Source organism: Eutrigla gurnardus (genome assembly GCF_963514095.1).
Source record: "Eutrigla gurnardus genome assembly, chromosome: 23".
NCBI lineage: Eukaryota > Metazoa > Chordata > Actinopteri > Perciformes > Triglidae > Eutrigla > Eutrigla gurnardus.
Genome location: NC_139934.1, coordinates 2958579 through 2983034, shown reverse-complemented (window position 1 = coordinate 2983034; position 24456 = coordinate 2958579). Strand labels below are relative to the sequence as shown.

At 45.3% G+C, this 24456-nt stretch overlaps 5 protein-coding genes across 14 annotated transcripts in view; 3 read left to right on the top strand and 2 right to left on the bottom strand.

Annotated features, from left to right (window-relative positions):
- LOC311008661 (programmed cell death 1 ligand 1-like) overlaps positions 1–24456 on the bottom strand; it is a 46539-nt gene that overhangs the window by 2406 nt on the left and 19677 nt on the right. The window lies entirely within an intron of this gene.
- The window catches only part of LOC311008608 (uncharacterized protein), a 248212-nt gene that overhangs the window by 212508 nt on the left and 11248 nt on the right, over positions 1–24456 (top strand). For 7 of the 10 annotated variants that reach the window (XM_084002348.1, XM_084002350.1, XM_084002347.1 and 4 more), the window contains 7 exons: positions 14674–14796; positions 17339–17461; positions 18401–18517; positions 19745–19811; positions 19968–20187; positions 21186–22989; positions 24309–24456. The exon at positions 24309–24456 is cut by the window's right edge and continues 26 nt beyond it. In XM_084002348.1, the coding sequence (XP_083858474.1) occupies positions 14674–14796; positions 17339–17461; positions 18401–18517; positions 19745–19811; positions 19968–20187; positions 21186–22989; positions 24309–24456 (2602 nt within the window). The remainder of the gene's footprint in view (positions 1–14673; positions 14797–17338; positions 17462–18400; positions 18518–19744; positions 19812–19967; positions 20188–21185; positions 22990–24308) is intronic. The other 3 variants (XM_084002351.1, XM_084002349.1, XM_084002354.1) reach the window with 3 other exon arrangements.
- On the top strand, positions 1333–2578 carry LOC311008673 (uncharacterized protein). The gene is made up of 5 exons (XM_084002485.1): positions 1333–1388; positions 1493–1531; positions 1960–2074; positions 2185–2307; positions 2438–2578. Exons 1-5 carry the CDS (start codon positions 1364–1366, stop codon positions 2505–2507), a joined length of 372 nt encoding a protein of 123 aa, XP_083858611.1. The 5' UTR covers positions 1333–1363; the 3' UTR covers positions 2508–2578.
- On the top strand, positions 2452–5695 carry LOC311008649 (sialoadhesin-like). The gene is made up of 5 exons (XM_084002436.1): positions 2452–2677; positions 4069–4368; positions 4494–4736; positions 5223–5345; positions 5531–5695. The coding sequence occupies exons 1-5, from the start codon at positions 2584–2586 to the stop codon at positions 5620–5622; spliced, it is 852 nt and encodes a 283-aa protein (XP_083858562.1). The 5' UTR covers positions 2452–2583; the 3' UTR covers positions 5623–5695.
- On the bottom strand, positions 6659–8417 carry LOC311009034 (low affinity immunoglobulin gamma Fc region receptor II-c-like; the record flags this gene model as incomplete). Its single annotated transcript, XM_084003010.1, has 6 exons — positions 6659–6792; positions 6950–7108; positions 7192–7431; positions 7515–7775; positions 8226–8261; positions 8387–8417. 6 exons carry the CDS (start codon positions 8415–8417, stop codon positions 6683–6685), a joined length of 837 nt encoding a protein of 278 aa, XP_083859136.1. The 3' UTR covers positions 6659–6682.

The window sequence follows — 24456 nt, the reverse complement described above, 5'->3', positions numbered from 1 at the left end:
CTTATCACTTATTCTCAGGTTCTGCCTTAAACTGCTGGCCACCAGGGGGCGACTCCTCTCTGGTTGTATAGAAGTCTATGAGAAAATGGTCCTACTTCTCTCTGCTGGCCACCAGGGGGCGACTCCTCTCTGGTTGTATAGAAGTCTATGAGAAAATGGTCCTACTTCTCTCTGCTGGCCACCAGGGGGCGACTCCTCTCTGGTTGTATAGAAGTCTATGAGAAAATGCTCCTACTTCTCTCTGCTGGCCACCAGGGGGCGACTCCTCTCTGGTTGTATAGAAGTCTATGAGAAAATGCTCCTACTTCTCTCTGCTGGCCACCAGGGGGCGACTCCTCTCTGGTTGTATAGAAGTCTATGAGAAAATGGTCCTACTTCTCTCTGCTGGCCACCAGGGGGCGACCCCTCTCTGGTTGTATAGAAGTCTATGAGAAAATGCTCCTACTTCTCTCTGCTGGCCACCAGGGGGCGACTCCTCTCTGGTTGTATAGAAGTCTATGAGAAAATGGTCCTACTTCTCTCTGCTGGCCACCAGGGGGCGACCCCTCTCTGGTTGTATAGAAGTCTATGAGAAAATGGTCCTACTTCTCTCTGCTGGCCACCAGGGGGCGACCCCTCTCTGGTTGTATAGAAGTCTATGAGAAAATGGTCCTACTTCTCTCTGCTGGCCACCAGGGGGCGACCCCTCTCTGGTTGTATGGAAGTCTATGAGAAAATGGTCCTACTTTTCTCTTGATGTATTATCTCAGTAAACATTGTAAACATGAGTTCATGGTCTCACTTTCTTGTTGTCACCTTGTTGTTGCCAGGCAACCACCGGAGACTCCAGAGAAGACGCGCCCAGCACAACCTTGTTTTGTGTTCAGACTAAAGAAACCAGATGCAACATGCTAATAGGTGGATGTTCACCGGACAGAGTAAAGGCTAGCTGTCTCCAGGGTTTATGCTAAGCTAACTGGCTGTTTAGTGAAGTGGTATCAGTTTTTTTTGGCCAAAATGTACTTGTCCTGGAGTTTGTAAAGTAAGTGTAATGTTTGTGAAGTATATCCGACTATCAGGTTTATATGTTTTCAAGGAGTTCATCCAGAGGTTTATCTTTTACTTCAGCCGTCTGTTCATGAGGCGATCTTTTTAATGAGACAAACAGGAAGTGAGCTTCGTCTCTATGTGACCAGAAGCCGGTATATATGTCACGATACCCAAACACCTGCAATGAGACGTAAACACAGCCGTGACAAAGGAAGTGTTGATGATGGTTTGTCCTCCGCTGTCTCGCCGCCTCCTACTCTCGCTGTGGTTTTATATTTAACAGGATGTTCTCACCACATTGCCGCTTTTCGGGTTGGATCAACCTGCAGACACCATGACAGCAACGTTGCTGTTCCTCTGTAAGTAGAAAAACTGCTCAAATTGACACATTTATTTGTGCATCATGAACAAAGGAAATGAAGAGTTAATATTGTGATCTTTGAGTGTGTGACTGTTGTTTCAGTGTTGCTGAGCGTCTGCCAGACGTCCGTCCTCAGTCGTGGTAAGTTTACTCTAAAATCAACAAAACCCCCAAACAGCTGGAAGCCAACGTAATGGTGATGGCAACTGTCCCGTTAGCTTGATTTTCCAGATTTCTGTGGTCGGGACGCTGTGTGACAGAAAATTAAATCTGTGTCTTGTGTGTTTCGAGCGTTCGGTTGTCACCTCTGATTTGTGAAAAATCAAGATGGCAAGAGGCAGGGACGTCACTTAGATTTAAAGACGAGGAGAAGCATCTTTGTAGTTCTGTATTAGAACTACAACCAGTGAAGAAGTCCAGCTGGTAACAAGTTAAAAGCAACAGTCTTCTTCCAGAGTTACTGTCATGTTCACGTTTAGACACAACCAGTTACTGTCCTGTAGATTAGTCCACCTAACAACAATCACCATTTTGTTTTTTTACTTCGGTTTGTGTTCTCTCCCTGCTAGCCTCCTGTACGATCACGTCCAGCCAGACTCAGTACTTCGAGTACGAGACCGTCCCTCTGATCTGTGAGCAGGCGAGCGCCGGTGAATGGACGGTGTGGAGATACACGACAAAACGGTCAGTTTGCCACCAAAACACCACGTCCACCGCCGGCCTGGTGGTGAGTTCAAGGCCTCGCCGACGTCCTTGAACATTTCCAACTGTAATGTTTATTTCGGCTCCCCCAGTCTGAAGCTGTCCCGTTGTGGAGTGGGCTGGGGCAACTGGACCTCCTCCACCTGTTACATCGACCGGGTCAAGCTGCCGGACATCGGCGTGTACTGGTGTGAATCCAAACATCACCGCCACCGGTAACGACTTCCTGATGTAGCACCACTCTATTGTAGTGTTTGATCAAACCAATCATAATACCAATCCCCGACCAATCACCAGCCAACACACACCTCATCAATGCACCTGGTTTGTCCTTCCTTTGTTCAGGCGGATCAGTGATCCTGCAGAGTCCGGTCCTCCCGGTGGTGGAGGGGCAAAGCGTCACTCTGTCCTGTGAGACAAGGACGACCTCCGACCTCGCAGCTGATTTCTACAGAAACAACTCCCTCATTGGACGAGGGCCCAGAGGTCACATGACTGTCCACCGCTTCTCCCAGTCAGATGAGGGTCCCTACAAATGTAAAATCGGCAAAGAAGAGTCTCCGACCAGCTGGCTGCTGATGAAAGGTCAGGGGTCAGGGTCCTCTTGGCTTGTTTGTTTCATGTCAACCACTTTGTGTTGCTCTGTTGTTCAAAGGTGTGACACAAATTTAATTGCCTCGCCTTCACCCAACGTTACTCTACTTTATGAACTTTGACCCATAGACCATTCCTCTATCAATCAATCAATCAACTTTATTTGTATGGTACTTTTCATGCTTAAAGTAGCACAAAGTGTCTTATAGAAAAGAAAACAAAAACAAAAATGAGGAACAAGGAAACACCATAAAAACCCAGACGTTCCCCCCCCACAAATATACACACAGAGATACACCAAGACATACACACTCACACACATACGTAGTCATACTCACAGACATTCACACCCACACACCCACACACATACACTAGCTATTGCTGAGGAGACATGGCTGGGCACCGAGACCTGAGGTGAGGAAGAAGCTACCTTTGGGGGGCCGCGCACACCGAGAGGAAACATGGTCCATGACTGCAGGGGGTGCCGTCACAGGGACCACCCCAGCCCAGGCAGACAGGAGGCTCCACACCACGGTGTAGATCTCTCCAACCACCCGGGCCATGGCCGTCCACAGGACAGCACCCCCAACGGTGGACCAGGAACAACTCCCGGTGTGGTAGGCCCCCAGGAGGAAAACCGAGGGGCTAAAACAGTCAAATAAGATAAAAGGTAGAAGCTACAAACGGAGGGAATAAAAACAGTAAAATGTATAAAATTAGTAAAATAGACCCAATAAATAAAACGAATAGAAGAAATAAAAATTAAAAAAATAAAACAATAAGACAGGATAAGCTGAAATAAATAATATAAAAATGAATAATAATAAAAAATGTAAGAAGCATAAAAGAAATGAGAAAACATGTCAGTTAAAAGCCTGATTAAAAAGGTGGGTCTTGAGCCACTCTACAATGGTTGCCATGGCGACTCACTGGGGTTGAGCAGTAACGTTAGGAAGCGTAGAGTCCGCACTCTTATCACACCTTGTTCAGCTTATTTTCTGTAACAAGTGCAAAATTAAAGCAGAGGAATTGGCTAGCCAGCTAGCTAACTAGCAGACAGCTGACTAGTTGACAAGCCAGCTAGCTTACTAGCAGACAGCTGACTTGTTAGCTAGCTAATTAGCCAGTCATCAATCAACGGGGAAAGGATAAGCTAACTAGCGCACAGCCGGCTCATTAGCTTGGTAATTCCACCATGCCTAAGTGCTACAGTGGCAGAAAATGAGCCGACTCACTCCCCTCTGTTCTGGAGAGGGACAAGCTAGCTAGTTAGCTCACTAACTAGCCAGATATCAGTTAGCCAGTTTCCATTTCTATGACTTTGACATTGTCCTCTTGACTGATGTCGACCTGGTCGTGCCCCCCCCCCCCCCCCCCACCAGCCGATAATGAGCCGGTCTCACTCATGGCGTCTCCCGACTCGTCTCAGCTGTTCCAGTATCAGAACATGTCTCTGAGTTGCAGCGGCAACGCCAGCTTTCGCGGGTGGAAGGTCATCCGGTCAACGACCCCCACCCGCGACATCACGGCCAGGACCAAGATGTCCGCCTGTGGGGCGGGATGGGGGACGCCGACCTCCGCTGGCTGCCAACTTGGGTCGGCTAAGCAGACAGACAACGCCATCTACTGGTGCGAGTCTCCGGCGAGGCAGCGGAGCAACTCCATCAACATCACAGTGCACAGTAGGAGCAACTAGAGATTTACATGATCCTTCCTCTTTTCTGGACTCTTCAAAGATAGATGTTTTGGAATTATTTTTTTAATTGCATTATATTTCTCCTTCATACACACTTCCACGTGTCTCCAGGTACGCCGGTGATCCTGCAGACTCCAGTCCTCCCTGTGATGGAGGGTCATGAGGTCAAGCTGGCCTGTAAGACTAACCGGTCCTCCAGCCTCCCAGCTGATTTCTATAAAGATGGCTCCTTGGTCAGTGCTGAGCCTACAGGTCACATGACCATCCACCAGGTTTCCAAGTCTGACGAAGGCCTCTACACGTGTACCGTCGGTGGTGGCGGCGAATCTCCACCCAGCTGGCTGTTTGTCACAGGTGAGGAAGTGCTGAGTCAGCAGCTACGTTTCTAATTCCTTCATGAATATCGGAGTGTTCGGCGACTGTTTAAACCCTTTGAGATCACATCCCCCTCGTCATTTTCTTTTCTTCAGCTCGTACCAACAACTTTCAAGCAATAATATCATGACATCCATCGATCGGAGCTGGAGAAGGTCGAGAGCTAATCTTTACAACCATCAAATCAAATTCCTCTCAACGTAATGAATGAAAAAGTTACCTTCCTTATCGTACCAAAAAAAGCACCAAAAAGCAGAGGTTAGGAGCCGAACCGTGAACTTGGCGGAAACCTCCAGTTCTGCGAAGTGAAGCCAAACACCGAAGTGCCTTAAGCTTGCATTCTCTCTGCTGGCCATCAGGGGGCGACTCCTCTGGCTATATATATATATATATATATGTATATATATATATATATATATATATGTATATATTCACCTGACCAGGTGTGTTTTTTAATTTTTCTAGAACTTCGGAGCGTGGCCGACTCCTCCATGTCTGTGGTGAGAGTGATGTGCCACCTGGTGGTCTTCTGCCCGTACTGCATCTCCACCGTCCTCTTGGCTAGAATGTATCGCCACAGGCCCGCAGGTAACACCGACCTTCTGATGAGTCTGCAGCGGAGAAGTAAGAAATAATGGGAGTAGAATAAATCAACATCATCAGCAGGCCAATCTTTGTGTTGTCATAGCAACCATAGTAGTTATTTGAATAAATCAATCGGTCAATGTCTGACATCACAACGTGCTTCATTTTGATCAAATTCACTCGGGCAGGAAGGAAGCGGCGCGTTTCCATGGCGACGCCTCCACCTGGCGAGGATGATGAGGAACCGTACGATGACATCACCACCGAGCATCATTTCTGAACTTGTTGTTTTGATTTATGTGTACATGTGTTGTTTTAGTGCTTTTCTGTTATTTTGTTTTGTCAATAAAGTAAGAAAATAAAAGTGAACCTGGTCCGTCTGAATAGTTTAAGTAATAATTTAGTTATTGCTTTTGATTTGTTAACTTTGTGTAGCATTTTAGAAATGGAATATAATATTCATCACTATGTATTATATTCCATTACTTAGTTCCTTAATCCTGCACAGTACTGAGACTAAACTGTAGGTTGCTAAATAACAAAGCATCATAAATGACTAGGGTGACCCCTAGTGGTAGAATCAGGAACAACACAATCATTCCAAACCCTTTAGAGTCAAATAGATTGTATTCACATATTATTATTTAAATTCTATAAAAAGTTGGCTTTTACTTTTACATAAAATTCAAGCTTTTATTTAATTTTAAATTTTTATTTATAATTCAGTCTCACTGGGTTTTGAAACATATTTCTTTAAGGGTGACGAAGACATAGAAGTTCACCCTAATCGTTTCTCGATAACATCCAGCGTCCACGATCGGCGCTACATTTACGCATCCTCGGCTTCTGTCAGCGTTTCTTGGACAGAATCGATGTTTGGCCAGCGGAGAGAATGAAAGTTCGAGGGCACTTCAGCTTTGGCTTCACTTTTCAGAACCGGAGGTTGCCACCTCACGTTTACCTTCCCCACGGCGCGACTCTACGAGAACTTCAGGACTGTTAACTTTACGTTGTCTCATCTCTAGAGAACGTTGAGATATCAGGCAACGCTACTGAAACAAACAAACAAAGCTTTATTGAAAATATTCAGAATGACAAAGATGCGATGTAGAGAGCAGAGTGAATGTAAGTTTGAGGCACTTCAGCCTTGGCTTCACTTTTCAGAACCAAAGGTCGCCGCCAGCCGTCTATGAGTGGATAAGAAGCAGGAGATGCAGCAGAATAAATTCTCTCAGCCTGAAATACATCATGAAGCGTATCCTCCGTCATAATATCAAATATAATATATATATATAAAATATAATGTATTATAATTAGGACACAGCTTCTGTCTCTGCAGCTCAGAAGTGATGCTCGGTGCTGACCGCCACAACGTCATCATAGTCATCAGCCGAGCTCTGCTCGCCGTCGTTGGGTGGCACTGTTGCCACGGAGACGGGAAGGCGATTTCCTGTCAGAGGAGTTTGATAAGCAATATTAAAAGAAGGGTAAGCATGACAAAAAACAGATTGATTTATTGATGTATTTATTGATTGATTGATTGATTGATTAATTGATTGATTGGTTGATTAATTGATGTATTTATTGATTGATTGATTGATTGATACCTGTGGTTCTCTGTCGATATAAAGACACCATGAGGACAGTGGAGATGCAGTATGGACAGAACACCACCAGGTGGCAGACCAGTCTGAACACGAGGTGGAGGGGTTCTGAGTCAGGGGGCGGGGCTGACGAAGAGGGCGGGGCCACGGTTGCAGGTTTACCTGCAGACAGAAATCCCACCTCTTCAGGTGAATATCTGGATTAATGGACTGCTGGACTCAAAGATGACCTTTGACCTGCTCACCTGTGACCGTGACCCAGCTGGGCGGAGACTCTCCGTCACCGACGGTACACGTGTAGAGGCCCTCGTCAGACCTGGACACATGCTGGATGGTCATGTGACCTGTAGGCTCAGTCCCGATGAGGGAGCCATCCTTGTAGAAACCAGCTGGGAGGTCGGAGGTCGTCTTTGTCCTGCAGGACAGAGTGACCTCATGTCCCTCCATCACAGGGAGGACTGGACTCTGCAGGATCACCGGTCCACCTCAACACAGACACAGAAGTCCAGCTGACAACGAGACCTTTACTCTGGCGGGACGACTTTTATTTTGGATTGTGTGATCTTACCAGTGACGGTGATGTTGATGGTGTTACTGGTTTCTCCGTCTCCGGACTCACACCAGTAAACTCCACTGTCCACTGGGACAATGTGGCTGAGGCTGCAGGAAGAACCAGCAGGTTTCCCCCAGTAATCACACTTAGTCCTGGTTTCGTGTCTTGTGGTCCTCCACAGAGTCCATCCAGCTGGACCCCCGTCGTCCTCACAGCTCAGAGAGAAGGACTTTCCTTCAAACAGCTGAGAGCTGCTGGGACTCGCCGTCAGAGAGGCTGGAAGAGTAAGAGTTTTCTTTGAATGACCAGATGGGTTTCACAGAGCTAATCGTATCATCTCCTGGGTCTGTGGTCCCCCAGAGGTCTAGATAGTAGCTCACATTAGTCCAGAGACCAGACCAGACTGTCAGACAATTTGCCACTTTTTAAAACTCACATATTTGCTACTTTTTAAAACTCGCAATTTGCCACTTTTTTCTCTGAATATTGCCCCCCTCTTTCAGCTCCATTTATTTTGTTTTATTTTCTACAGTCAGCCTTATATACGCCGTCGTACGATGACCACGACTACCCCGACATCTTGTTTACAGTCTATGAAATGACACCATCTTTGATTTCCCCTTGAGGTCCCCTTTGCACTTATTTCCCCTTCCAGCCCCCCGGGGGGTCGAGATGAATCATTTTCAGGTTTGTGGACAATCAACAATGTTTTGAGCGTTTCCTGACCTCGGCCTGTGGAGCAGCTCAGCAGCGAGGCCAGAACTGAAGAGGAAGGACACAACAACAGAGCAGGCTGCTGTTTATATGCAGGATAGAAACAGGATGGTCAAACAGGATGAGCATCGTTGAATTAGATGTCGTTGCATCAAAGACACGGCGGTACTTACGGAGCAGACACAGCACCGAGGGTTCGTCCATCCTTAACACTCGTGAGATCTAGACAGGAGCAGCAGACAGGAGCAGTCAGTGGGAGTTGTAGTTTTTTTTGTCAAACATCGTCTGCTCAGGCATACTTTCACCTAGAAACTCCATTTAAACTTTAAAATGTCTGTCTATCTCTCTCTGTCTCACTCAGAAGTGACAGCAGGTGCGCTCTGATTGGCCGACAGGAGCAGTCAGTGGGAGTTGTAGTTTTTCAAAGAAGACAGACAGACAGACAGACAGGACAGACAGACAGGACAGACACGTCACAGGACCAGCTGCGGTTGATTGCTCTGCTCTGATTGGTGGGCTCCATCTGGCCCTGGTTGCTTAGCTACCAAAGCCTGCCCCCAGCAAGCCTGACTGTGATGAACGTTTTACTGTTGCTCACATGTGATAACATCATTAGGGCACTCTCCACACAACTCAACTGGGAACCGTAGGGTCGCCGGTTCGAGTCCCTGTATGGACCAAGAATGGAGAGGTGCCAGTTCACCTCCTGGGCTCTGCCGAGGTGCCGTTGAGCATCCAGCTTAATTATACTTTTTCACATATTCAGCTTTTTAAATATTCTTTTCAGCTATTCAGCTTTTTCAAACTTTTCACATATTCAGCTTTATTAATATTCTCTTCAAATATTCAGCTTTTTCAAACTTTTCACATATTCAGCTTTATTAATATTCTCTTCAAATATTCAGCTTTTTTAATATTTTCTTCAAATATTCAGCTTTTTTTTGCAGTGTTGCTTCAGCATTAAAGCATTTCCACGCATTTTCTGCAGGAAATGCATTTTCTAGTTATAAAAGGCATCATAATGCTAATGTTATTAACCAACAGAATGAGATTAAAACATATTATAAGTATTATTGTAATGTATTACAGACATGTCCCAACAACCTTTTCCATGGTACATATATATAGATATATAGATATACATATACATATATAGATATACATATATTGATATATGATATATTTGGCAGATCAAACTTCACTGATAACGACTTGCTGTGATAGAATTGGTTATAAAAAAGTTCCCTCCTTTTCCCCGTTGGTAGTGTGTAATAAACAAACCGCCCCTGAACGGAAGTGTAAAATTGTCTCATAGTTTCATTTGATAAAAAACAAAGCATGTCGTGAATATTTTCAATATGATTTAAATCAGGAAACAATCAAATAAAAAGACTAAATATCCAGTACAACAACCAAATAGAAAATACCCCATTTCTATTTGTTGTTCTGCAATAAGGAACTACTTTTGATTGGTTCATCTCTGACTGTGATAAATGACATTCACAAAAAATATCGGCATTTATTTTTGTTATATTCATTTTGTGGAATTATAATTTTTTTTTACCTTACTGTATTCAAATGTGGCCTAATAATGTGTGCTGTGTTTACATTATATTACTGTACTAAACTGAACAACACAGACTGAAGGTTTGATCCAGATCAAAACCAAGATTGGATTACGTGATCTGATTTCAGAATCCGTTTTTCCTTTTGAAAAACCCATTTTCAATATTTAATCCAATCAGAAATCCTAAATCCAACGGGATTCCTTCTGAAAAAGTGGGCCCTGGATGCCATTAGTCCTGCAGCACCGTGACAAACGCCACATCAGTGAAAGTGGCAGTGAGCTGAACGCAGGTGGTGAAACATCAGAATTCAGGGTTCATTGTGATATTTACAAAGAAGAATAAAGCACCGACTGTTTGGAAGAGAGAGACAGACAAATGTTGTTCTCTGACCTCGTTGACCAAAACATAATGAAGGAGTCTCATTCTCCGCTGGTGGAAGGAGGACTAACCCCTCACCTGCTCTCCACTTTGCTGCATTTCTTACAGGAAAGATTCCTTTACGTTTAGACAAGAAGTCAGCAGCTCTACCAGTTAATGACGTGTTATGTCATGTGTTTTATAACAGCCAGGAGGTCGAGTGGGATGTCTTGTGGTCAGGGCTGGACTGGGACCAAAAATCGGCCCGGGCATTTTTTTAGCCGAGACCGGCCCACCAGGTATCGATGGAAAGACAATGAAGCCTATGAATGAAAACATTTTTTTGTGTGACAATGCTTGTACACTGTCGGGCATCGCCCCTCGGCTGTAATTGGTCCAGCCCAGAATCAATCATGACTAAGGGGCCGATCTACCAGTTTTGTGTACCAATAGCAGTGTTTCCCACAGGATTCTATCGTGGGGGGCTTGTGATCTTGTAGGGGGGTCCGGGGGCATGTCCCCCTGGGAGAATATTTTTAATAGATTTAATTTTAATGCATCAATTTGGTGAATTTTGAGAACCAAAATATGACATTAATCACTGACCAATTTCTTACAAACTGCTGGTACTGATACAAAATGTTGACATACTAAATGGGGTTGAGGAGTTTAAGCATTCAAGAAAAGATGAAAAGAAAAATGACTAAAACACAGTGCTGAGCCTTCCAGGGTTCCCCAATTAGTTTTCACTGAGGGCCAAATTATGTCCAGGTTGGTTGTAGTAGCAGATAGTAGTAGTAGTCATAGCCTGTGTTGAGGGACAGATACAAATGTACGCTTGAAAGAAAATAAGTCCAATATCAACGATTTATTTATTTGAATGCCCCTGGAGAATATTTTGATCAACAACAAAAAACAACAGCACTAGTGGCGCACTAGAGGAAAACAATATTGTATAACAGTAGCGTTAATGGTTTTTGTTTGCAGCGTCTTGCTTTTGTCTTGTAATTTGCAGACGGTCCCTGCGCACTCGCCCGGCTGCCGGCTGCGCATAGAGATCAATGTTCTCCGTTCAGCTCGGAGAACAGCTGATTTATGTAAAAAATCTGTGTTTTGGTGCTTGTAGCTCGTAGTCTTTGATATTACGGTGGGGAAGAGGCATCATTTGTGTTTGAAAACGTTTCACTTCAGATGTATTGATCCCGAATCTGTGAATATATTTTCAACTTCACCGACTCTTTATTTCACCTTATGGCAGGTTATTAGTTAGTCACTGGGTCCGCACGGTTGGGGATGGCTGCTTTATACTATTAGTTTATTATGACTATTATTATTATTAATATAAGTGGGTGACTATTCCTCAGCCTTCCTTGGTGTTTTGGTTTTGACATACGCGCACGCACTGTCAAACTCGCGCAGCTAAAGGGGGGGTCGGCGGGGGGGACGCCTTGCCATGGCGACGGGGGTAAACAGAACGTTGATGAACCAAACCAGCCGCGAGGATTTCCCCTTATAATAAGCGCTGCTGCCCTCCTGTTTAGGCCTATTATTAGAGCCGCTAGTTAAGTCCATTCAATGTGTGGGAAACACTGAATATGTATCATGACTAATACCATTAATAACACTAATACCATTAGTAAAAAGAAAAAAAAAAAAAAAGGCTCGGCCAAAAATCACCATCGGCCCTTCGGGCAAATGCCCGATATGCCCGATGGCCAGTCCAGCCCTGCTTGTGGTGATCGAGCCCAGCACTGAGTGACCACTCTGGTCTCCTGCGAGGCTTTTCCGAGAGGAGCCGGTGGTGCTCTGAGCAGGGACTGAAAGATTTCTGCCCAGACAGACAGCTTTAAGTTGCTGTGATCTCTGTAGCAGTCATAGTCCTGTCATTATCGTTGACCTCGTATGTGAGCATTTAATAATGATTCATTATTAGTATAATAAGTATATGTTATCCGTTCAGATGTGTCCAGATGTGTGATTAATGAACAAAAGGCCCATTCGTGTGAGGCTGTATGACTGCATGGTCCGGATTACCTGAAAGCCTATAGGAGGAGCTCTAAAACACTGTTCATAAACGCTCCGACAGCGTCTGACGCTCACGTTCTGAAAAGCCTCGCAGGAGACCAGAGTGGTCACTCATGCTGGGCTAGATCACCACAAGACCTCCCGCTCGACCTCCTGGCTGTTCTAAAATCTGAATATTCAGATAAAGACATTGTAATCGGTCTACGGAGCAGATCAAGTGTTCACGCTGCATAACACGGCGCCTTCCGGGTCATTAAAAAAGACGTGAAGGCAAAATCTGGAATGAGAAATGGCACTATTTCATCCCCGAATCCCATTCATGAACACAATATCTAATATCAGTTAACGAGTCGTTTTCCGTTTCTCGTTTTCCGATTTTAAAACGAATAACGGGATACGAGTCATTTCCGTGTTTCCTTCTTTTATTTTGAAGCGTAAAACGGGAAACGACTCGTTATCCGTTTTCCGGGTGTCGACTTCAACACGAAAGTCTGATGGCCGCAGCGTTCACGGACCCATCTCCCCAACAGAAGGTACGCTACTGCTAGGGCTCGTGCCACCACTCACGAGTCACATGACGTTAAATGAACACAAGCTAGTCCTACTTTCTGCTGTGTTTTAGACAGTTACACACACACACACACACACACACACACACACACACATATATACACACACACACACACAGATACACACACACACACACACACACACACAGATACACACACACACACAGATACACACACACACACACACAGTGATGGATAGTCATGTTGAAGACATTTATTGTAACTTTTCTCTGAGTTTTGTCGACATAAGAATGACTCGACCCACAAGAATCTGCGTGATGAGCAGCTACAAACAGAATCTCACATCAGAAACATTCAGAAAGGAACGGATTCACAACTGAAAGTGAAACTTAAATAGGATCGACAGATTCACTGACTTTAGACGGTAAAAGTCGGGGGATTTCAAAAAGTGGGCGGTATATTGTGACTCCTCCATAAATGATTGCACATACACTTGCATATTTATGCACATTTGTCTCTGAATGACAAGGATTTAGAATTAAAACACGTTAAAAGAGTTCTATCTATAACCGGGCGTGGAGAGTTTGTGTGCCGTCATGTGACTGCCTGGCTGCGTTTGATTGGTGAAACGGAGTCAGTGAGAGTCTTGAAAGAAGACTCAGACAGAAATAAACAGATGGCACAGTGTGACGTTAACCTCACCATGGAGCCTAATACGCCACCCAGCTGCAACAATAACCTGATGAACAAACATGTTAAACATCATTAACTTCATTAGGATAATAATGTCAGTTAGAACCTGAGGGGATGAACAGTTGTTTGTAATTGTTTCATCACTAATTTCTGGTTCCTCTTCAGACTCAGTGGCTGTAAGCTCTCAGAGAGAAGCTGTGAAGGTCTGTCCTCAGTTCTCAGCTCCCAGTCCTCCAGTCTAAGAGACCTGGACCTGAGTACCAACGACCTGCAGGATTCAGGAGTGAAGCTGCTGTCTGCTGGCCTGGAGAGTCCACACTGTGAAGGTCTGTCCTCAGTTCACACACACACACAGTTTTCATGACACATACCTGAGGCCTCATTTATAAAGCTTGCGTGCGCACAAAACGGGGCTGGAAACGTGCGTACGCCACTTTCCACGCAAAGTGTGCGTACCCGTAAGCAAACTCTGAGGCGTGCGTACCGGTACGCACATTCTGGAGACTGGAAGGGAACCAGCAGTAAACGTGAGAAGAACTATATATTTTTGATGACTCGCACACATTTAATTACACTCCATATCATACGTTAGATCTGCGTTATCATGATGAACTCCAGCAATGTTTTTGACGCTTTTAATGAGTGATCGTTTTTTTCATGTTAACACCTTCTTTTAAAATCTGACTTGTATCTTAAATCAAAATCATTTTGAAATATTGAATCAGCGCTGTCACCGCAGGAGGAGGAGACGGCCCAAATGCATGTAATACAGTATAAATACCTTCCATTAGATCCCTGTAGAACACAGCGGGAATAACTAAATATTCTCCTTATTTATATATATCATCAACACACATACATACAGCCATTAAGCCATCGTATAATTGTTACACTTATCCTCATTTTTAAACCACCAGAGCGCAGAGGAAATGCGCTATAATGAGTGGCACGCTCGTGCGCGCTCAGTCGTGGAGCGTGGAGAGCGCAAATGTATCGATGACCCCGCGCCACGGCCCCCTGCCCGACTGGAGGGGTATCAACAGGGCGCAAGAATCCGTGAGAATGAATAATGTGATGGTCTGAACTGCCAAACATCTCCCACAATGCAACTTGCCCCTCACACTACTTAGTTTGACAGCAGGATGGTTTTATGTTTATTTGCACCACTCATGACATTGCAGATAGGAAGGGGGGTTTCCTCCATATCGTGACCTATGTATCATGATCATATTGTATTGGGATAATATCGTAGTAAAAGTATTTCTTAAATTGTATTTATTGTATCAGGATGCAGCAGCAGAGACCAGACTCCCCTGGACCTGGACCTGGACCCAGCTGTGTGTCCATGAAGAGTGACCAGTCTATGCCTGACTTTATTGACTTTAAAGGTGACCAAGCTGCTGATGGAAGGTAAGAACTGAACCTGAACTCTCATTAGAGGATGAATCAGGTCTAGACCAGCACCTTAATCAATAACTCAGAGTCCACCAGCCCTGAATCCTGCAACCCGTTCTGTCTTTTGAACCACGATGAGTGACAGACAGTCTCTTGTTTCCCTGAAGCTCGAACAGAAAGGACCAATTAAATCCTTTTTAACTGGGATTAAACTACAGAATATGAAATAAACAATCCAACCTTAAAGAGACAATGAGGAGAAAACCTCTTGAAAGAAAAGACTCATAGACGGGAAAAGTAAAGAGTTAATGACATAGAAGAGTAGCGGCCAGGCTAAGCTAAGCTCCTCACCGTCACCCTCCTCACATCACCCTCCTCACATCACCCTCCTCACGTCACCCTCCTCAGTCACATCACCCTCCTCACCGTCACCCTCCTCACATCACCCTCCTCACATCACCCTCCTCACATCACCCTCCTCACCGTCACCCTCCTCACATCACCCTCCTCACATCACCCTCCTCACATCACCCTCCTCACGTCACCCTCCTCACATCACCCTCCTCACCGTCACCCTCCTCACATCACCCTCCTCACCGTCACCCTCCTCACATCACCCTCCTCACGTCACCCTCCTCACATCACCCTCCTCACCGTCACCCTCCTCACATCACCCTCCTCACATCACCCTCCTCACATCACCCTCCTTACATCACCCTCCTCACATCACCCTCCTCACGTCACCCTCCTCACCGTCACCCTCCACACATCACCCTCCTCACCGTCACCCTCCTCACCGTCACCCTCCTCACATCACCCTCCTCACCGTCACCCTCCTCACATCACCCTCCTCACCGTCACCCTCCTCACATCACCCTCCTCACATCACCCTCCTCACATCACCCTCCTCACCGTCACCCTCCTCACATCACCCTCCTCACCGTCATCCTCCTCACATCACCCTCCTCACCGTCACCCTCCTCACCGTCACCCTCCTCACATCACCCTCCTCACCGTCACGCTCCTCACATCACCCTCCTCACATCACCCTCCTCACCGTCACCCTCCTCACATCACCCTCCTCACATCACCCTCCTCACATCACCCTCCTCACCGTCACGCTCCTCACATCACCCTCCTCACATCACCCTCCTCACCGTCACCCTCCTCACATCACCCTCCTCACATCACCCTCCTCACCGTCACCCTCCTCACATCACTCTCCTCTACGCCACACGCTGCAGACTCTGGAAGGACAGAAACGATTTAACGTTTTGTTTTATATACAATAAAAGTTTAAAATCTGTTCACCCTTATCCCTCTGGTCTCAGTCGCGTCTGTTTCTCCCTCCTTTTCAGACACAATCCCCGTCAAAGTCACATCAAAATCAAACTTCCTCAAATACTCAAATACATGAAATCCATGTTAGGAGCGGAAAGATGTAATTTACCTTCAGATCACCGTCCGCTCCGTCCAGCTGACGCCGTTGACAGCAGCAGCAATGTGTTGCCTTCGCACTGCGTCTTTTTCTTTGTGATCCCGCTGCTGTGACCACTAAATTAAATGATTGTCCGGGCCTCCACCTCCCCAACAAGTGTCTCTTTCTCCGTTTCTGAAAAGTTACGTTTCTTTGCTTTTTCCTGACCTGTCGCCGTGATTCACCACACGGAAACGATTGCATGCCGGCTCATTAACATAGTAAAATGTGGGCGTGTACAGGGCGGGACTCAGGTACGCACACTTGTAGGTGATCCTGTGATTTATAAAGGGAACATTGCGTGCAGCTTGCGTGCGCACAGTTTTATAAATGAGATTTTTTTTTGGCGAACGCAAACTTTGGCTTTTTTTTTGGCGTACGTACACTTTTAGTAAGGATCCTACGCACAGTTTTATAAATGAGGGCCCAGGTCTTGGTCCAGACCTTTGTAGTCCATGTAGGGGATGATCTGAATCTAGTGTCGACTCTCCTGTTGAATCCATTTGTTTTCACTTTGGTGAACAATCACTGAGACCAGAAGCTTTAATTGCCTTCAATACGGTTAGTTGTCTGAGAAGAAGAAGCAGTAAAGTTTGATGATAAGTCAAATAAATATTCAGATTAAATATTAACCTGACACACACCTGGACCTGACGCTGTAACCTGCTGACACTTCAGCTGATCAGCTTCAAATATTGATATGATAGGAATGAAAGTTTAACTGGAAATTCAGATCTTTTCTCTGTTGGTCTGTTGGACCACAAAAACACAGTGTCGATCAACAATAACTCACAACAGCTGATGGAATCTTCCACCTGAGTGGTTTGTAATTTACACACATGAAACATTTGCTGAATGAATAATGTGATGGTCTGAACTGCCAAACATCTCCCACAATGCAACTTGCCCCTCACACTACTTAGTTTGACAGCAGGATGGTTTTATGTTTATTTGCACCACTCATGACATTGCAGATAGGAAGGGGGGTTTCCTCCATATCGTGACCTATGTATCATGATCATATTGTATTGGGATAATATCGTAGTAAAAGTATTTCTTACATTGTATTTATTGTATCAGGATGCAGCAGCAGAGACCAGACTCCCCTGGACCTGGACCTGGACCCAGCTGTGTGTCCATGAAGAGTGACCGGTCTATGGGTTGCCCTATTCTTTTTAAAGCTGAACAAGCTGCTGATGGAAGGTAAGAACTGAACCTGAACTCTCAATGAATCAGGTCTAGACCAGCACCTTAATCAGTAACTCAGAGTCCACCAGCCCTGAATCCTGCAACCCGTTCTGTCTTCTGAACCACGATGAGTGACAGACAGTCTCTTGTTTCCCTGAAGCTCGAACAGAAAGGACCAATTAAATCCTTTTTAACTGGGATTAAACTACAGAATATGAAATAAACAATCCAACCTTAAAGAGACAATGAGGAGAAAACCTCTTGAAAGAAAAGACTCATAGACGGGAAAAGTAAAGAGTTAATGACATAGAAGAGTAGCGGCCAGGCTAAGCTAAGCTAAGAACAGAAAGACTCCAAACTAACACCAAACTCAAGCACCGTCTTCCTCTCACTCAAGAGAGGTTGTAGAGTATTAAGTAAGACACTTTATATCCACCAGACTCTTATTATAGGTTTTAACGTAACTGATAATGCATGAGGAGGTGTCTATTATCAGGAGGTAATGGACTACGTGAAGGACAGAACCATCAGACGCCCGGTGGAGATTTTGCAACCAAAATGTAAAGTTGTTTCATGAGTCATAACTCCGTTTCCACATCATTGTCACCCCATAAGGTTCTCATGCAACGGAAACATTGTCCACTGCTCCCGTTAATAGGACGGCCCTTAGATACGACTTGGCAACGGGAGATATTTCTAGTCAGCTCATAGAACCCTTAGGCACAGCTACAAACCACAAAGCTAACATTATGCTAGCAAAACGCTGAGTCCAGCACTAAGACGGGTGTTCACGGGTCCACAACGTGGTCTGATGTGACCCAGATCCATTTATAGTATTGATTTTGACACAAGCATCAACTCTTAGAGCAAGACTCATCAAAATAAAGATAAACAGAGCAAACTGATTCATGAAGCTCAACTAGTTAGAATCTGAAATTGTATTTAATGTATCAGGATGCAGCAGCAGAGACCAGACTCCCCTGGACCTGGACCCAGCTGTGTGTCCATGAAGAGTGACTGGTCTATGCCCCGCAATATTGGATTTAAAGCTGACCAAGCTGATGATGGAAGGTAAGAACTGAACCTGAACCCTCCTTAGAGGATGAATCAGGTCTAGACCAGCCAGAGGAAAGTTAAGAGTCAGTGAGAAGCTAAATTGGCTAACGTGACAGCTACTGCAAGCTAAGCTAAGCTAATATATGCTAAAGTGGGTTTACATCGGAGCTGACCAGTTCTGTAAAATGAAGCCAAAGCTGAAGTGCCTTTAACTGTCAATCTCTCTGGTTGTATAGAAGTCTATGAGAAAATGGTCCTACTTCTCTCTGCTGGCCACCAGGGGGCGACTCCTCTCTGGTTGTATAGAAGTCCATGAGAAAATGGTCCTACTTCTCTCTGCTGGCCACCAGGGGGCGACTCCTCTCTGGTTGTATAGAAGTCTATGAGAAAATGGTCCTACTTCTCTCTGCTGTCCACCAGGGGGCGACTCCTCTCTGGTTGTATAGAAGTCTATGAGAAAATGGCCCTACTTCTCTCTGCTGGCCACCAGGGGGCGACTCCTCTCTGGTTGTATAGAAGTCTATGAGAAAATGGTCCTACTTCTCTCTGCTGTCCACCAGGGGGCGACTCCTCTCTGGTTGTATAGAAGTCTATGAGAAAATGGTCCTACTTCTCTCTGCTGGCCACCAGGGGGCGACTCCTCTCTGGTTGTATAGAAGTCTATGAGAAAATGGTCCTACTTCTCTCTGCTGGCCACCAGGGGGCGACTCCTCTCTGGTTGTATAGAAGTCTATGAGAAAATGGTCCTACTTCTCTCTTGATGTATTATCTCAGTAAACATTGTAAACATGAGTTTATGGTCTCAATCTCTAGTTTCAAGTCTTCTTCAATCCAGCATGATGTTCATTTAGTACATTATGGTCCATTTAGAGTCCAGCAGACCAGGAAGCAGGGGATGCTTTAGGGGGCGGGGCTTACCTGCTGATTGACAGGTTGCTACCACACTACCAATGCTAGTTAGCTACTAAGATGACTTAAACACTTAGCTGTAAAGTTGACCTTGAATTATGAAGCTAACTTTGTTAGCAGCTTCACACCAGAATCCAGATGGATCCAGATCCAGTAAGGTTGCTGCTCTGGGTTCCGCTCTACCGCTTGTGTTCATCAGATCCACCCTTTGTGCAGAATCCGAGGCTTCAAAACCGTAGTCCACAAACCAACAGGCGATGTCACCATGACGACGTCCACTTGTGATCTCCAGTCTGTGGTTTAGTGACTCTTTAAACTTGGTTTTCTCCACAGAGTTCAGCAGATCTCAGAGGTTCCGTTGACCCAGCAGCATCAAACAGACCTGGACTCCATATTTATGGTGAGTACATGTACAAGCTCACCTTTCACTATTAACCACATGGACTACAGATTCAATGCTGAACTGGTTCTAGTGGTCTCCATGCTGCTCAGACCCACACATGAATCCCATGTTGGGTTCTTTAGAGTTCATGTTCAGTTTATCCTTCTGTTCCAGCTGCTGGAGGAGAACATCGGCACTTTTGTGAAGAACGAGCTGAAGAAGATCCAGAAGGTCCTGAGTCCAGTTTACCCAGAATGCTTGGAGAGTGAGGATGAGGAGTTGTTGGACGGTGAGGATGAAGAGCAGAGGAGGAGCAGAGAGGCGTTTCAGAAGATCACAGTGGACTTCCTGAGGAGAATGAAGCAGGAGGAGCTGGCTGACTGTCTGCTGATCAGTAAGAGGATTTTAACAGATTTAACATGGTGGAAAGAAGAGAAGGATTCAACATGAAGAACTTCATATTTCTCCTAATAGGCTGCACACAACTTCACGGTTTAGGTTCTCTGGTTGTCTACAGACCTGATTACAGCTGACATCATCATTATTATGCGTACGCATGATGTCAACGTTTATGTTGTTTTGCTTCAACCATCCAGACGAGTTAGAAGCTTTAAACAGTGAATTTAAACTGTTAGTAGCATCTAAATGTCTGCTTGTTACGTGTTCGGATGTCAGAATCGATATTCCAACAGACTCAAGTTCTACTGAGTTCAGACAGGATCACGACCATTTCAGAGGAACAGGTGTTTCACTTCACCCAGTGACCGTGTTAACTGGTGACTTACAGCTCGTATAACTCCAGTGTTGGTAGATGAAAAGAAAAAATGTATTTAAAACAGGCTTCTACGAGGACACCTCCATGTTTTCATTGGTGGCGTCTCAGCGTGGAGGATTACGGTATACCAGGATATTTAGAAATCCCAACGGTACTATTTTCAACACCGTCATCAATACCGTCTCTTTCTATGATGCTGTATTGTGATGTGTTGTAGTGACCAGCAGACGCCACCAGAGGTCAGTGTTTCTTTTTTGTTGCCTTAAAAATCTCATTCTGGTGAATTTTCCTTTCAAAACCAGAACGGCACATTGAGGCGATACAAGAGGCTCTTTATTTCTAGACTGACTCACTGAGCTTTACAGCTGCAGTTCAAAGGGTTATATATCCTTCCAGTTCTGTTTGTCTTGTAAATGTCTTTTATTTGACTTCTGTTGGCTTCATCAGGTGCACCTGATTGATTTGTGTCCAATAGTTATGATTTAATCATGAAAGAAGCTCATGAAGTCACTCATACTGAGGACTACAGGAATACATGTCTCTAATACATGGCTTGTTCATAGACTGTAAAAGGGTCTGTAGGATCCACTAACTGGGTTCCTTTGTTGTTTATCCAGGAACCGCTGGTCCAGTGTACCAACGTGAACTCAAGTCTAGCCTCAAGAAGAAGTTCCAGTGTTTGTTTGAGGGCATCACTAAAGCCGGAAACCCAACCCTCCTGAATCAGGTCTACACGGAGCTCCACGTCACAGAGGGAGGGACTGCAGAGGTCAATGAGGAACATGAGGTCAGACAGATTGAAACGGCATCCAGGAAACCAGACAGACCAGAAACAACCATCAGACAAGAAGACATCTTTAAAGGCTCACCTGGAAGGGATGAACCAATCAGAACAGTGATGACAAAGGGAGTGGCTGGCATCGGGAAAACAGTGTTAACACAGAAGTTCACTCTGGACTGGGCTGAAGACAAAGCCAACCAGGACATACGGTTCACGTTTCCATTCACTTTCAGAGAGCTGAACCTGCTGAAAGAGAAGAAGTTCAGCTTGGTGGAACTCCTTCATCACTTCTTCCCTGGAACCAAAGAAGCAGGAATCTGCAGGTTTGAAGAGTTCCAGGTTGTGTTCATCTTTGATGGTCTGGACGAGTGTCGACTTCCTCTGGACTTCCACAACAACGAGATCCTGACTGATGTTACAGAGTCCACCTCAGTCCAAGTCCTGCTGACAAACCTCATCAGGGGGAAACTGCTTCCCTCTGCTCGTCTCTGGATAACCACAAGACCTGCAGCAGCCAATCAGATCCCTCCTGGGTGTGTTGACATGGTGACAGAGGTCAGAGGGTTCACTGACCCACAGAAGGAGGACTACTTCAGGAAGAGGTTCAAAGATGAGGAGCAGGCTAACAGGATCATCGCCCACATCAAGACCTCACGAAGCCTCCACATCATGTGCCACATCCCGGTCTTCTGCTGGATCACTGCTACAGTTCTGGAGGACGTGTTGAAGACCAGGGAGGGAGGGGAGCTGCCCAAGACCCTGACCGAGATGTACATCCACTTCCTGGTGGTTCAGTCCAAACTGAAGAACGTCAAGTATGATGGAGGAGCTGAGACGGATCCACACTGGAGTCCACAGAGCAGAGAGATGATCGAGTCTCTAGGAAAACTGGCTTTTGAGCAGCTGCAGACAGGAAACCTGATCTTCTATGAACCCGACCTGAAAGAGTGTGGCATCGATATCAAAGCAGCCTCAGTGTACTCAGGAGTGTTCACACAGGTCTTCAGAGAGGAGAGAGGACTGTACCAGGACCAGGTGTTCTGCTTCGTCCATCTGAGTGTTCAGGAGTTTCTGGCTGCTCTTCATGTCCATCTGACCTTCGTCAACTCTGGTGTCAATCTGATGGCAGTAGAACCAACAACCTCCTGGTGGTCTAAAGTCTCCAGACACAAACCTAAACTAACACATCTGCACCAGAGAGCTGTGGACAAGGCCTTACAGAGTCCAAACGGACACCTGGACCTGTTCCTCCGCTTCCTTCTGGGTCTGTCACTAGAGACCAATCAGAAACACCTACGAGGTCTGCTGACACAGACAGGAAGTAGCCCACAGACCAATCAGAAAACAGTCCAGTACATCAAGAAGAAGGTTGATGAGGATCTGTCTCCAGAGAGAAGCATCAATCTGTTCCACTGTCTGAATGAACTGAATGATCGTTCTCTGGTGGAGGAGATCCAACAGTATCTGACTTCAGGAAGTCTCTCCTCCCGTAAACTGTCTCCTGGTCAGTGGTCAGCTCTGGTCTTCATCTTACTGTCATCAGAGAAACATCTGGACGTGTTTGACCTGAAGAAATACTCTGCTTCAGAGGAGGCTCTTCTGAGGCTGCTGCCGGTGGTCCAAGCCTCCAGCAAAGCTCTGTAAATATAGTTTTTATATTCAGAAAACAACAAACCATCTTGGAATTACAAAGTTCTATCTGCATTCTGAACCATTTGATTGGTTTTCCAAACTGTAAAAGGTAACAAAGTAAAACGTAGTTCTAAATAGTTACTGAAGAGTAAAGGTAAGAAAGTATTTAGTGAAAAAACTACTCGAGTACTGAGTAACTTCTGAGTAAATTCTGATTATTGTGGCCCCGCACCTGGTGATCTGAGAGACTCCCAGGAGGCATAGACGTTGGAAGGACAGCTAACCCCCCCAGTTACATAAAAACCAATGCTTTCTCTAACATGAAGCGTTTGTTACCTCAGCTGAAAGAAAAGAAACAACACAGCTCACACACACACACACACACTCACACACACACACACACACACACACACACACACACACACACACACACACACACACATACCCACACACACACACACACACACAGATACACACACACACACACACACACACACATACACACACACACACACACAGATACACACACACACACACACACACACACATACCCACACACACACACACACAGATACACACACACACACACACATACACACACACACACACACAGATACACACACACACACACACACACACACACACACACACAGATACACACACACACACACACACACACACACACACACACACACAGTGATGGATAGTCATGTTGAAGACATTTATTGTAACTTTTCTCTGAGTTTTGTCGACATAAGAATGACTCGACCCACAAGAATCTGCGTGATGAGCAGCTACAAACAGAATCTCACATCAGAAACATTCAGAAAGGAACTGATTCACAACTGAAAGTGAAACTTAAATAGGATCGACAGATTCACTGACTTTAGACGGTAAAAGTCGGGGGATTTCAAAGAGTGGGCGGTATATTGTGACTCCTCCATAAATGATTGCACATACACTTGCATATTTATGCACATTTGTCTCTGAATGACAAGGATTTAGAATTAAAACACGTTAAAAGAGTTCTATCTATAACCGGGCGTGGAGAGTTTGTGTGCCGTCATGTGACTGCCTGGCTGCGTTTGATTGGTGAAACGGAGTCAGTGAGAGTCTTGAAAGAAGACTCAGACAGAAATAAAGAGATGGCACAGTGTGACGTTAACCTCACCATGGAGCCTAATACGCCACCCAGCTGCAACAATAACCTGATGAACAAACATGTTAAACATCATTAACTTCATTAGGATAATAATGTCAGTTAGAACCTGAGGGGATGAACAGTTGTTTGTAATTGTTTCATCACTAATTTCTGGTTCCTCTTCAGACTCAGTGGCTGTAAGCTCTCAGAGAGAAGCTGTGAAGGTCTGTCCTCAGTTCTCAGCTCCCAGTCCTCCAGTCTAAGAGACCTGGACCTGAGTAACAACGACCTGCAGGATTCAGGAGTGAAGCTGCTGTCTGCTGGCCTGGAGAGT